Source organism: Saccoglossus kowalevskii, chromosome 7 (assembly GCF_978046115.1).
Source record: "Saccoglossus kowalevskii chromosome 7, keSacKowa6.1, whole genome shotgun sequence".
Lineage (NCBI taxonomy): Eukaryota > Metazoa > Hemichordata > Enteropneusta > Harrimaniidae > Saccoglossus > Saccoglossus kowalevskii.
In genome coordinates, this window is record NC_140647.1 from 28,780,967 (window position 1) to 28,797,398 (window position 16,432).

General features: G+C 33.5%; 1 protein-coding gene across 1 annotated transcript; it reads right to left on the bottom strand.

Annotated features, from left to right (window-relative positions):
• Window positions 1-16,285, bottom strand: LOC102802612 (mitochondrial potassium channel ATP-binding subunit-like). Its single transcript, XM_085501893.1, has 16 exons — window positions 16,161-16,285; window positions 15,105-15,414; window positions 14,148-14,303; window positions 13,158-13,303; window positions 12,925-13,000; window positions 11,441-11,581; window positions 10,340-10,523; window positions 9,919-10,097; window positions 9,349-9,468; window positions 6,678-6,750; window positions 5,447-5,580; window positions 5,009-5,080; window positions 4,640-4,755; window positions 4,099-4,220; window positions 2,668-2,756; window positions 1-2,314 (listed from the first exon to the last, which is right to left on the bottom strand). Exons 1-16 carry the CDS (start codon window positions 16,283-16,285, stop codon window positions 2,222-2,224), a joined length of 2,136 nt encoding a protein of 711 aa, XP_085358019.1. The 3' UTR covers window positions 1-2,221.
• Between the last annotated feature and the right edge of the window lie 147 nt (window positions 16,286-16,432).

Consider the following 16,432-nt stretch of genomic DNA (forward strand, 5'->3'; position numbering starts at 1 on the left):
TTTGGTGATGATACCTTAATTTTTTTTTTATTTTGTGAGCATAAACATAAAGCCATATGGTACAAAAAGCGATTTTCTAAGACCAATTTCACACTACCAATTAAAATATTGTTACATTTGTATTTGAAAAATAAATGTATATAAATATGAGAAGATATTTAAAATCAGTTTAATTTAAAAATACACATGATTGACAACATCCATGATTAAAATACTGAAACAAAAATTTTCAATAAAACAAGTTTTAAAAATTCAACAAAAGATAAAGTTACAGATACTCTCCATATACTCATGGTAAATTTTATAATCATTTTGAGTAATGCCCATTTCAGACTACATGATTTGTACACCAGTGGCAATAAGATTACAGCAAATACCACAATCAATCCACATTAATAAAACACTTCGTTGTAGCATTGAAGTGACGCATCTATCACAATACAGAATAGTAAATAAAGTGTTATGCAATGCGACAACATGTAATGCATGGCACACAAGAGGTTTTTTTCCAGAAATAATGAAATAAACAATAAAATTACATTAATTACATGTAATAAAACATGACATATCTGAATCAAACACTGATAAGCACAACCTATCAACATCAGTCAATTAGTTCGTCATTTGGAGCCAGGTCGTAAAAACAAAAACAATGTGAAGTTGCAAACTATTGTGTATTTGCGGCAATTTTAAATTAAATCTGCCTAGGCATGAAATGGTATCAGACAGACACAAAACATAATGCAATACAATTGTTCATTTCAGCGAAGGGAGACAAAAATAAAGAAACACAAGTTAATTACGCACAATTACCAAGAATCAATGATGTTTACAGGAAAGGTCAGCAAAACAGAATATACTGTAAATTACTTTATTTCAGGTGGAATACATTTTAATTGAAAATCTCAGTTGAGGAAACAATTTTTTCTCAGTGATTTGGCGTACCCTTTAAAGCAAACCTGTAAAGAAGAATTACCCACAGTTGGTTTTATTTTTAATGATTTATCCTCAAAAATAAAATTCAAAATAAATTCCAAGTAAAAATAAAGCTTTCTACAGTCCTTCATATTCGTATGAACTCTCTCATGGAATACTAATAATTAGTTTGGAAAGCTCTTCTGATGATGATTGGATAAAGCCTCATTGTCGTAAGAACTGTACATGTGCAGGGAGGGGAGGGGGAGGCGTGGCATTATACAGAAGAACAATCCTGTATTTGCTCTATATGACAAAAGTGTGTTTGTCGTCAAAATAATATGTATTTTAATCCGATTGCTATAATTATTATATATGTTAATTATTTGTTGACATTACAATTATTTGCTGCAAGATTTGTTTGGTTTGTGAAAGCCAACATAAATAAGAACTCCGATTGAACCAGGCCATTTACTCAGCCAATCACAGAGCATCTTACAAAAGCAGTTAAATTCGGTGCAGCAAATTTGTTGTAAAAACAAATATTAAAACAAATAATTATAATTAAAAATTAATAATCATAAAAAATATTAAAATAAAATTTTAAAAATTAAGCCAACCAGGATTTTATTTTATATCAGATTGCAGACCAATATACAATAAATGCAACTGTTGATTTGAAGTGCTTCCATTAGGGATACGCTTCTAATAGAGCAAATACAAAATGTAATAGAATTGTAGAATTCCCCCTTGTGCAGTTTTGATAATGATACTGTTTTACTTCCACATTGAGTCAGCTAGAATTATTATTCTGAATTAAGCATGACCTGATTAGAATAGATGAAGAGCTGATCAGGACCAATACTGAAAGGATTCATAGAACTATGATCTAAACAGTTGCCAATTGTCACATGGCATTCGATGCATGTGGTAGAACAACGTGAGACGCCGATAATCATCATTCGACTGTTCCATGTAAACATTAAATGAACATGAAATACCTAAATGTACCACAGATTTGTTGCGATCAAACTAGAAAGTTTGGGACCACTCACATGTATGCTGTTGATGCTTGGATTTCAATTTCAATTTCAGAATATTTTGGGTTGTCGGTACTTCATATCCAATGCCATAAGCAGGTTATGGTACATTACCATAGCAATTCTTAAATACTTGTAGTACAATTCCAGACAACCGAAGTAGAAATAGAGGTATATTTCTGAAGTGAAATTTACAGATACCATGTATCTCAATAATGAATGACCATGACTCTAGTTAATAAAGCACAGAGGCTAGCTAGTACAAGTTAAAATGTTCCTGTGTCTATTGTGGATTGTCGCTGTATAAGATCTCTATATACGCCTTTCTTTTTTGCTTTTAATTCTGTATGAGTTCCAATCTGTAATGAGAGTTCAAAATTTAAGAGAGATCAACATAGTTTCAATTCAAGGAAAATACTAAGATTGGTGTTCAAAGAACAACTTTTCGAATAACACACACCTTTCGTAGACAATACAGCTACAGTACACTGTCCATTTGTTTCTCGTTAACATTATCTCATACTGTATAGTTAAGAGTGTAATTAGTTACAATTACTATTTGATGACTGTTCAGACATGACTGGACATGTCCCAGTCACATGGCATATTGCTACTGTAGCAAAACAATGGAAACCACAACTACCCGGTAAGTTGTCTAAGTACTAATGTTTTTGATATGAACAGGTTTGTATAGGAATTAAAAGAAAGTTACCTCAACAATTTTCCCATTAGCGATGACTGCAATAACATCAGCATTCTGTACAGTACTGAGTCTATGTGCAATTACCAAAACTGTACGGCCTGGTAAATAATATAAACAAAGTGAGATCATAATACAACTTTTTAATAGTATAAATTTCTAGGCAAAAATAAATGAAATTACTGTATTGAACATTATTAACTTGAAATCCTCAAATATTTGCTAACTTTTTTACCACCAAATACCTCTTTATCACAAATTCACAAAATAGTCTGCAGTCTGCATTTTTTCTTCAGAAAATTGGGACAAAAATAACCAAATTTTTTGAGTGAAAACTGAAAATTGACTCAAATTTTGTCTGTTGGCTCCAAAATTAGGGTTCATTTCCCGAAATATTGAAGATTATAAGAAAAAAGTGCAGAAAATTTTGGCCAAGAAAATCTAGTGGTGAAAAGGTTAACATTGCTTGCTAATCCTTCCATGGGTAGTCAATATGAATGGCATATTACATGAATGCGTGAAAATTGACGCAAATAATGAGGATACCAAATTAAGGTGTTTGATACAGTTTCATTTTTGTGATGAATGTACAATACGGTGCAACAAATCTAGCTTGTTTGAATATACATACGCTCATACAAGGGTGAGCATAATATCAATAGACCATTTTCCGTTGACTGCGAACATAAAAACAGGACAAACAAAGGTCATAGTAGTGGCGTCAAACATCACGTGGAATTCGACAAACGTGAAAATATTTTGGGGGGCATTTCCATGCTTAATAAAGTGCTGTACACATTTGATGATAGACAATTTCGATTAAGTGAAGGTATTCGAAAGCAATATTCCTCTGTCGAAGATCGGCCGGTCGATGTGAGTTACGAAATAAAGAAATTCAAGTTCAAAATCAAATCATTCAATTTTTGCGGCAGACGTTCGACGCGTGTCTTTCATGCATCTTGTGAGATCTCGCAGTTGAACGGAAAATCACCTATTTGGAAAAACTTTTTATTTGTGTTTTCATCATATGTATTGGGTTTAACTATGAGCTTTTGTGCAAATTGACAGAATCTCAACATTACAGGGAACGTTGAATACACTTCAGTACATGTTGTCACAAACAGTTCAAAGTTGTAGCAGCAGCAGTTTGATGTATTAGTGTTTATTCAAACTTGACTCGCATTTTAAAAAGGTAGATGACTCATTGTTTTTATTTGTAGAAAATTTTATCATTAGTTTCAAATATTTTGAAAGCTCATGTTTAATTTTTCCTAGCACTCTAATCTCACGTTTATTAATTCTGATAATGAAATATTTTGTAAAATAAAATAAAATTGATTTGAAATGTAATATAAATCTACTGGGACAGTCTTTATGAATTTAATGAATTTAGTATTAACCTTATTAACAATATAGTACCTTACTGATATATTTTAGAATTACCTTTTATGACTCTTTCCAAAGCCTCCTGTACAACTCTTTCAGATTCAGCGTCTAATGCACTAGTTGCTTCATCTAGTATCAGAATAGACGGGTTCTTTATCAATGCTCTGGCTATGGCAATCCTAGCAACAAAATAATTATTATACAATTATTATTATATTAAATATTATACTGTTAAAACAATAAATATTATTTTAAATCCACAGACTTAGCAAACAAACAAATATATTTAAAATAAAAACACATTTGGACAAATCCTGGCATTATCAGGAAACACACATAAAAGTTTAGTTGTTTGTTGTTCGACATTAAATTATCAATACAAGCTAGGGAAAGATGTATAATAAGAAGGTTATCGTGAGAAAATTGCACGGTATGCACTCAGGCAGTACATAAAGGCATCAAGTTCTGCTATGTGTTGGCCAATATGATCACTAGATTGCTTTTTATGCATATATACCTGTGTTTTTTGTGCATACCGTGTGTTATTCTCATAATAATCTCATTAACTAATACTAGCACTAATCATAAATGTTTGTACCTTTGTTTCTGGCCTCCAGACACAGTAACTCCTCTTTCACCAAGTACAGTATCATATCCATCAGGGAACTCTTTGATGAAACTATCAGCATTAGCCTGTGTTGCTGCTTCGTACACCTGAAACATAGGACAGCTTTGTCAATAACCAGTAAAATATGGCAACAAAGAAGTTACATCATAAATAATTCAATAGAGAGAGAGACAGAAAAGAGACCACATTTGTTGCTTTTCCCCATGCTTGATATGGGCTCTACATGTACATAGTACGTAATGTACACAACACGTTATACATACATTGTTTATTTTGGTGTATGCTACAAGTATGAGCTTTACTGTAATATTTATGATTAAATTCAGTTAATGATCTCACCTCTTTATCTGTTGCCTCAGGTCTGCCATATCTGATGTTTTCTTTCACAGTGGTGGCAAACAAGACAGGTTCCTTGATAATGACACAGAATGACCATAGTTAAAAAAACAACTACCGGTACTGCTAAGTGTTCAATATCAGAAGATGATACACACAATACGAACATGGCAATATTGCCAAAATAAAAAACAAGTAAAAAGTACAGTTATATGAATATGGATCACTTCTTTGCAGAGGAATAACTGGGCTACACTGGAAAACAAATTCTGCCTCATATTTGATATTTTAAAACCAGATTATTCACAAATATCTGTTGCGTTATTAAAATCGGAATAATACCCCAACATCATTTTACATAAGACATGATGCACTGAATGATATACACTTTTTGTTTTATATGTCTGTATGGTTTATTATAAGTATTTTATTTAACATTACCTGATTAATAAATCCAATGACTCTGCCTCGTAACCAACTGGGATCTAATGATCGTATGTCATGGCCATCTATCATAACACAGCCACCTTCCACTTCATAAAATCTTTCAAGAAGAGATGCAATTGTAGATTTCCCTAAAACACAAATAAGTAAACACTGTAAGATAAAACTCATCTCACGATGGTGTCATCCCTTATATAATACATGGTTCCTTGAATTGTTTCATAACATGAGTCGAATGGTACAATAAATTTGGTAACATATGCAACTGAAAAATCATAAGTGCTTACAGGTTTTCAAAATTTGAAGTTGTCAGAACTAATTTACGAGCAGAGATGAAAGTTGACAATGATGGTAAAAGAATCCATCCATAATTATATAATTACATATCCTGGTAGTTCTAAAGAACTATGATGAAATGTACATCAAATGTACTAAACTACCACATATTTCTAAGAATCAAGAAATTCAAAAATATTTTTTTTTTTTAAATTTAGGCTGTTCAGGAAATTGGCTAGCGCATCATTATAGAAAACAAGACTATGTAAGCAGACCGTCTGTACTACATGTGCTGGTACATTTTTATGGCATGTAGTATTGGTCAATTAGCTTTAATTGAAACTTAATTACTTATTGGAAGAAGAGATTTTTTTTATTTTAAATCTTACTTTTAATACAAATGTATATGATTTCATAGTTTCTTCAACACGCCATCTACTGCAACCAGACCATACTTTTCCCCCTCGTTCATTTCAGTTATTTGTGGAGGCTTTCAGTAGTTGATATTTTAAGTCATTGCAAAGAAAAATGTTTTTGATTGTTTTTCAAAAAGTGATTTTTTTAAAAGATATATGATGCCGCAGAACATTTTTCAGGTTAACCGTAGTAAGTTTTGTCAATAGAGGGTGCTATGCAGGGTCAAAATAATCAAAAAAATGATGACCATAAATATTTTAATAATTTCATTATTTCTAACTTTTGAGTTTTGTTTTGTTTAACAAGTAACAAGAAAGAGTTATGTATAACAAGGGTTTGTCACAGGAACATGACATGACACCAAGCTTTGTATGAATCAGACATGCATACTTTTTATGCAAATATGTAGAAATTAGCATAAATGACAATGCAGGATGTTTCAATAGTGTGAGAAATATAGAAATCATACACTTGGTATAATTTATGAAACATTGTGTAAAACATGAAATAATTACAATCCTTTTAAAATACTTACCACCACCAGAAAGTCCACACAATGCAACCATTTGGCCATTTTTCAATTCCAAGTTAAAATTTTGCAGGACAACCTACAGGAAAGAGGCCGGTTTGGAGGGTAAATTAAAGCAAGGGTCTGCAATTTATCTCAGTGCATCATGGGAAATGTAATTTGCATGGCCCGACCAGTTGTTTACTTGGTACACAGCTGTTATCATTTTAATTAGAGGTGTCAATTTCATGTGGTATGATCTTATGCTACACTATTATCTGTTCCTGTAAACTAACACAGGTATTGCTAGGGTCATAGGTTGTTTGTTTGTTTGTTTCCAACACTATCGGTATCAACAATGCAACTAATGCCATTTTAGTGGCTTCTTTTGCTGGGCGATCTCTCTCAGATTAATATTATGCATATATGTGTGTCACTGAACTTCTCATTGCCAAAATAATACTTGGACTTCCAATAACGCAATGAAAAAGATTGAATGAAACAACACAACAATTTTGTTTATAGCTTTCACAAAATGGATAACCGAACAAAATGGATAACCGGACAAAATGTTCTCTGATAAACCATCAAGTAATAACTGAAAGACATACAAATTCATAAAATGAGCTATAGCAATTCAAATACGTTGAAATTATCCACCTTTTTGATTGGTTAATTAGCGACTTGACTAATTATCAGGTCAAGGAACACTATTTCATGTCAACTCCTGTATTGAAAAAACATGGCAGACAATGTATCGCATCGAGCGTTTACGTGCAACCAGTTGAGTTTTACTTGCGTTTCATAACAACTCAACAAATTAATTTTTTTTGAGTATTAATCTACAATTGCGACACTTTGGAAACAAGTAAGCTATTTACTTGTGAAATGCAGCATGACTGATTTGCACTACTGTACCATGATTATTTGCTACTTAGCAATGCATTCATGTTCATTTTTAATTGAAAATTCTTTTAGAATACACTTTTCGTTACCAACAAATTAAAAAAAAAAAGCTATGCATGGCACGGTCTCCGTTAGTTATCAAATTTAAGATATACAGTTTTGTTTATAGTATTATAGCATGACATGTCAGGAATATGATTTTTTAACATTAAAATGATTGACATTTGTATCTGATCGTCAAACAAGTACTTGTCCATATTGAGAGATATTGCTCTGGAACAGCATTCAAAATCAGCCATTTTGAATACACGTATATATATATAACATGATGTATAACGAATATATAAAATTTAAATATAATAAGTCAAAGCATTTAAGAGATATGGCTCTAGAAGCCCAATCATTAAAACAAAATGGCCGCCAGTCAGCCATTTTGAATCCAATCCGTAATGTCTAATGTATGTACCAAGTTTGAACGAAATCCACCCAATAATGCTTGATATTTGATGATTTTTTAGCACAAAAATGACCACCATTCGGCCATTTTGAATAGGATAGTCAAACCAATATATCTGTTTATCTATGACATGATGTATAATGAATATTTAAAATTTGAAAATATTATCAGTCAAAACACGTCGGGATATGGGTCTAGATGCCCATTCATTAAAACAAAATGGCCGCCAGACAGCCATTTTGAATTCGATCTGAAAAATAAATGATGTGCATCAGGAACCTGTAATGTCTAATATATGTACCAAGTTTGAACGAAATCCATCCATAAATGCCAGAAATGCTTGATATTTGATGATTGTTTAGCACAAAAATGAACACCATTTGGCCATTTTGAATAGGATCGTCAAACCAATATATCTGTCTATCTATGACATGATGTATAATGAATATTTAAAATTTGAACATAATCAATGAAAGCAAGTCAGAGATATGGCACGAGAACCACATTCATCAATACAAAATGGTCGCCAGTCGGCCATTTTGAATCTTATCTGAAAAACAAAATTATTTGCATCAAGGTCCCTTAATGTCTAATGTATATACCAAGTTTGAACAAAATCCATCTGTAAAGAGCCGAGAAATGCTTGATTTTGATGATTTTTAGCACAAAAGTGGCCGCCATTCGGCCATCTTGAATCAGATCGTGAAACAAATTGACGTGCATATGTATAATATCATGTATGATGTATGTGTGAAGTTTGATTGTGATTGGTCCAGGCATTTTTAAGATACAGGTCCGGACGCACGCACACACGCACGCACACACACACACACACGCGCATGCACGCACGCATGCACGCACTGACACACGGAGGTCAAAACATAAGTCCCCGTTTTCGGACTGCGTCCGAACGGGGACTAATAAATGCATATTATATATAAACTATTTTTTTGTTATAATGTGAAGATTTGTTTTCGATTACCGGTAATTGTAATTTTCTAACATTTCGTGATGCCTAATTTAGAACCAAATTAAGGCCTTTCACTCTTCCAGACGCCTAAATTAGAGTGACGCCTAAACAAGAGATTATTATGATACATACATTGTACTTTCAATAACTGAATACTGACAGCGCTTACTTAAAGGGCGGTGATTGTCGTGTCATGTCCTGAGTCACTGACGTACACAGTGTGTTTGTTAACAATAAATTAGAACACACGCTGTCAATCACGCCCTTCACATTGAAACCAAGTTACACTGAACCAGTCTGCTTTGAAATACAGTGGACATTGTATCACTATGGTCCACTACTCCAATATTTCTGCGAATACTTACCTGACCAGGCCTTGTAGGATAGGAAAATGTGACATTCTTGAACTCAACATTGGCCAATAAACTATGATACGGAATAATTTTACCACCGGTAATTGACATTGTCGGTTCTTTTAAAATATACTGTATGTGTGAGAGAAAAAAAAAACAGTAAGAAGTAATGGACTACACATACCACTAATATATTAACACAAGCAGCCTCTTGGCTGAGATAAACAAAAAGTAAAAAATATTACTTTTTATCAAAAATGATTAATAACTCCATCAAAATTACAGAATTGAAGATATCATGAAATGAACAAATCTGAGATAGGTACACCTGTAGTACCTATATATATATAATATTAAAACAATCAAACTTGCGGTTTTTAACAAGAAGTCGAAAATATCACCTTTTACCAAAAAATACAAAAATACAAAAATATCACTTTTTACCAAAAATGACAAAAATTTAATGCTAATATAAATTAATAATTAGAATAATATTGAAAGCTCACAACTGTGCAGAATGCAAACAAGTTCAGAAGCTCATGTCACGGTTCAGTTTATGCAGAATTTCCCACATTATCTTACCTCAAACACTCTGGCCCCAGCACTAATACCCCGGACAGCTTGTCCAAATAACACAGACATACTGGCTAATGATCTCTGTACCGTTTGCGCGGCTACTAGGAATGACATCAAATCACCACCTTTCATTTCCTTGCATGCTACGAGATATCCGCCACCATATAACACTGATAGCACTATACCTGTATGTGTAAGAATGAAATAATTAAAATTAATGTTGAAAAATTACAGTGAATATCATTAAGGCATAAATGATTTTTTTTTTATAAAAATAAGGAAAGTTCTGATAAAAGAATCGAGAGGAAAATAAATTCTATATCTATAACTTAATTAGTGACTCAATTGTCTAGAGTTTAGTTGAATAACTTGCAAAAAAAAAATACAAGTGAGTGTTCTGCACAGTGCATCAAAAGTTGAATCTCACCATTCAAGGCAAAATTAGCCACACCCTGAAAGAAACCTATTCCCAATCCTAAGTTCAAGTTCAAATGACTTGCTGCATCCAGCTCTTCTCCATATAATTCACATTCTTTGGTTTCCATGGCGAATGCACGTACAGTTCTTATATTACTCAGTGCTTCATCAGCAACAGATGTTGCCTTGGCAACCTGTAAGACATTCAAGCAGTGGTAGAGGTATTCAAACTTATCGGACATCATTCTAAGAACGTAAAACTTTGCAGTACTAGAACACACATGTTAGCAAACATATTTGATGTGACATTCAAATCACCTGTTCTTGTGACCTCCTTGATAGCTGACGTAATACACGACCTATGGCAGTACCCCCTAACACTACCAATATTACTCACCTGTTCTTGTGATCTCCTTGATAGCTGACGTAATACATGACCTATAGCAGTACCTCCTAACATTACCAATATTACTCACCTGTTCTTGTGATCTCCATGATAGCTGACGTAATACATGACCTATAGCAGTACCCCCTAACACTACCAATATTATTCACCTGTTCTTGTGATCTCCTTGATAGCCGACGTAATACATGACCTATGGCAGTACCCCCTAACACTACCAATATTACTCACCTGTTCTTGTGATCTCCTTGATAGCTGACGTAATACATGACCTATGGCAGTACCCCCTAACACTACCAATATTACTCACCTGTTCTTGTGATCTCCTTGATAGCTGACGTAATACATGACCTATAGCAGTACCCCCTAACACTATCAATATTACTCACCTGTTCTTGTGATCTCCTTGATAGCTGACGTAATACATGACCTATAGCAGTACCCCCTAACACTACCAATATTATTCACCTGTTCTTGTGATCTCCTTGATAACTGACACAACACATGACCTATAGCAGTACCCCCCAACACTACCAATATTACTCACCTGTTCTTGTGATCTCCTTGATAGCTGACGTAATACATGACCTATGGCAGTACCCCCTAACACTACCAATATTATTCACCTGTTCTTGTGATCTCCTTGATAACTGACACAACACATGATGACCTATAGCAGTACCCCCTAACACTACCCATATTACTCACCTGTTCTTGTGATCTCCTTGATAGCTGGCGTAACACATGACCTATAGCAGTACCCCCTAACACCATACTGGGAATCACAACAATCATTAAAGCAGTTAGTTTAGGAGACAGCACATAGATGGATAACATACATCCTAATACCTGTAGTAAATAAACAAGAATACAGTGTAATATTTAATGCGATTGTCACCTAGATAGATGAAAATAACAGTGTTAATATCATCTATATCTGTGCAAAGAGCATTTGTGACATTTGAAATTCGATATAATTTTTTATATTTGTTATTGTTAATTTTCTTTATTTATGAATATTTTTTGGTTTTACCTGTAGTTATTAAGTTTTTTTATATATCGTATCTCAGTATAAAAAATAAAACAAAATTGCAGTCTATACCCTACATCAGATTTTAATGAAATTGTGAAAGAGTCTGTTGGTGGCCTGTTAATGAAAATCCGAATCAGGTTCTTCCACAGGTAATATTTTATAATCCGTTTTGGTCAATTACCTTTTTTTAATATGCTATACTAATCATATTTTTTAACTACACAGATGTGATTTAAATGTCTAGAAATGTGAGTACACTGGGGTGAAAATATCATACATGCACTTTTTGCGAGGAGAGAAAATCATGAATGTAAATTAAAAAAATGATTTTTTTTAAAACTTAGTAAAGTATAGAAAAAAAAACTGTTTCTGGTTAAGTGAAATCATAATGACCTGCTTGACTTTCTAGTGTTTCAAGAGTGTGCACAAGTTTCAAGAATTGAAGAATATCCTTGATTCAAATTCATTTCTGCCTAAGACTGACTGAATTTATTAAGACCATTGGGATAAATAATATAGTATTTTGATTCCAGGACAACTCAATTTTATTAATAATAATTTCAAAATTACACTATTCTCTTGTACCCATTATATGGTCATTGGACAATCTGATTTTACAGGTACCTGACATGGTCATATTCTTTTTCATCAACTTACCAAACTGTCTCCAAAAAAACAATCATGCAAGTCGTCAAAGAACATAGTTTTGCTTCTGAATTTGGTAAAGTAAAGTTAAAAAGTTGACAAAACAACTAGTGATATTTTTAATGCTTACAAAATTTCCCAATTCAATGACTCACAAAATGTGGAGAACCAGAGTCTGAATGGCATTATAACAAAGTCCCATCCTCTGAGTCATTATTAAGCAACAATCTTGAATTTATGTATCTTTACCACTATAATATTTCCCGCCAACATGTGTATGCATTTTCTATAATTTCTATGTTAACATTAACCTTTTCACCACCAGTCATCTCTTTTCATCACAAACTCACAAATAGTCTGTTTATAGTCTGCACTTTCCTTCAGAAGATTGGGACAAAAATACCCTAATTTTTTTTGAAAAAATACGGACAATATTAAGTGGGATTTAATATTGGGTGACAGAAGTTGACTTGAGTGTTATGTATTCCCAATAATGATGGGTTTCTTTGTTTACCTGAGTGGTGCTTCTTAGTCCCTGAGATATGCAAAGTTTAAAAGAACTCTTGAAATCTTGTACGTCAGCTGTTAGTCTGAAAAAAAGTACTATTTTACTGATTAAGTATACAATACATCCAATTTTAGTGTGTGCTTCTATTAGAGAAAGGTAATAAGTTAACGAAAATAAAAGAAAGCTACCAGCAACATAGAATGGATATGAAAAATATAAACGAGATTAGTTAAACGTACCTGCTAACAAGTTCACCTGTTTTATTAGCATCAAAAAATGCAATATCCTGTTGTATTAGTGATTGAAAAAGAGCTTTCCTCATTCGGTTTGCGATCCTCTCACCAATGGAGGACAATAAACTAATGTAACCAAATGTCAGTATTCCCTGTGATTGAAGAGATAGATATTCATTTACAGTGGTAGGGACGTCTCAGCATTTACTGGACACACCATGTGATAAAGTTGATTTTAAAGATGAAAGTTTTGTCTAGGAAATTGTACAAGGAACAAATGGAAATTACCAATAGTACCAGTACATGAGTAAAATTTATATTTCCAATAGAACAAAACAATCTGCCAATCAATTGTAAATGTTGAGTTTCCTTAATTTATTTTGACTTTTTCACCACCAGTTTCCTCTTTTCATCACAAATTCATAAAATAGTTCCGTTTATACTGTAAAATGTGTATTAGAAGCTGCGGCTTCTATTAAAATGATACAATGCAACAGATGGGGATGCGGCTTCTATTACAGCATCTACAAATATGAGAAATGATGATTTTTTGGTTCTCAATTATTCAAAAAGAATGGGTGCAGCTTCTAATTAGGGATGCGGCTTCTAATACAGATTTTACGGTAGTCTGCATTTTTTTTCAGAAGATTGGACATTTTTTTTAGTAAAAACTGAAAATTTTACTCAAATTGCTCAAATTTTGTCTGTTGGCTCCAAAATTAGGGTTCATTTCCAGAAGTATTTGTAGAATATAATAAAAACGGGAAGTCAAATTTGGGCGAGAAAGTATTGGTTAAATGCCCTGAAAACAGAACTTAATTTATAGTTCTAGTATGTATGCATATAATTTATACTCAAAAAGTGTGTTTCCAAACTGTACAAGCTACCGTAAAATGCATCTTCAGATCTTTTACAAGCAAATGTGAGCAGGTATCCTAGCAGCTTCCCAAGCTTGCATGCTATAACTGAACTGAAAAGTGTAACTGCTAGGCTTACCTGAATGCCGTACAAAGCAATTAGTCTCAATGCTGGCTTCTTCATCTCTTGTAAGTAGTTTCCTGCATTCTCAGATGTAAATTTAGACACCACCTCAACAAGGTCGCCAATCAGCAACGGCATTTTAATGTTCACTATGGCAACAGCGAAGGCACTCTATAAACACATCAAGTCAGGAATGAGTTTGTATCAATTTCTGTGATTTATCTAAGAACCATTCAGTCAGATTTTAACTTCTCAGTTTTACATCAAACGTGAATTAATTTATATGCTAATTTACCATGTCCATGAATGGAAATAAGAATGATTCTCATTGGTTGTAGTCCTGGCTTCATGACAATGTAAGAATTTATTATGTTTTCGGTCAGCCCCCTCCTATTCAAACAATGTCACACATTCGGTCAGCCCGTCCTATTCAAACAATGTCACACATTCGCTCCTCCTGTGAAAAAGGCATGCAAAAATACTTCTATCCTTCCTGTATTCAAAAAGTAACTTACTGATCACCAAATAAAATGTTTTAAGATATTTAAAAATGAAATACATTCTCATTTTTTCACAGGAGGATCTATGTCGGTGTTGAGTGGGCAGCCGATGACTTAGAGTAATATACAACTCACTCACACGGCTATCTAAGTTCACAACTGTTTTTGTTAAATTCTGACATAATGCACAAAGTATAATTTAAAGGGTGGTCGCCACACTGTGTAGTGTTTTATATGGATACCATAGTGACGTATAAAGTGCATATAAAAAAATATTGCTCGTTTACACAAATCCAAATTGCCATTGTGTGTAAATCGTCCTTTAAGCGTGAAAGGACAAATACAACCTTTGAAAGTAAACCTCTATTTGGTCCATAATTAATAATTACCAACAGATACAGATAAATGTGGAAATATTGAATATTAGCGGGGAAAAAATACTAACATTCAAAACTAAGTTTTATTAACTTACCAATATTGCTGCAAGCAAATGAAGCATTTCAGGCGATAGATACTCCCAGAAGTCCTTCCACCTGAACGTTGGTTGTTTTTCTACTCCATTGCTTTTCTGGATAACTCTACCCGTAGTTCTAATCTTACATTGTGCAGTCTTTTGTTTACATATGCAAACAGCACCAAGGGAAGACAAGCCAAATGTCAATTTCAATCCCCATGGTGAGTTCTTACTATTTGATAAAAGATATTGTTTTATCTTCGGAGCTAAAATGTCTCTAAGTCTTTCAGGATGCAGCTGGTTTGAACTGATTTTCCTAGAAGTATTGCTGTAATTTAAAGCAGAACACGATATCGAAGTGAGATTAGTTATTTTCAAAACATAAGTCTTCAATATTGGTTTTGGCCTTTTCGACACATATTACTACAAGTCTGAATTCAACCCGTTCATGATTATTCTGAGGAAATAATCATTATTTAAAACTCATCACTCACAAATAGCACCATATTTGGATTTTAAATGTTCAGTAATTTTTCATACTTTATTAATAAAACAAATGATTGTTCAGATTTTTTTTATTATCAGATAATTAGAGAACTTTAAAACAAACCGATTGAAGTTTCATGCTGTTGATTTTCGATCTGAAATTTTGATAATTATCTGATAATTAGAGAACACGGCACTATATCACAGCATGTGTCAGATTTGTCTTCATTCCATTATTATCGATCTCAGAAACCAAGATTATGCCCCAAGTCGAAGCCTTTGAATTTCGTCCTAAAAACCCGACAACGAACGAAGAATTAACGATCTCAGAAATATTGACTATGACCAGAGTCCCAGTCTATCAAATACATGTATCGATTTAAAACTCAGTAATTATCGATCTGTAAACAGTCGATAATAAGTAAATAAATAAATGTGCAACACGTCACATGTCGAGACTTAGCCCTGCGTACAGTGCTGTGTGTACGGGGACGCGTTTGGTTGATAGATGTGGTGGGGACATCTATCAACCAAACGCGTCCCCGTACACACAGTACTGTACGCAGGGCTAGTCGAGACTGTACTAACCTTATGAACGACTGTCCACGTCGGCGCAGCTGAAAATTCTCAGTCTGTACATTATAATATTTGGATAAGCATGATCCGGAGAATTTTCTGACAGAGATGGCTCTGCCAAATGCAGAAATACTCATAATTCTAGTTTAACATAGTCGACGACACCGCAGTGCGACAACCGGCATGGTCCGACTTTGATACAGACGACTAAGAAACAGCTGACGATCACTTCCGGGCTGAGAGATCTGTATGATGGCGCGCTGCATATTTCAGGATGAAGTGTG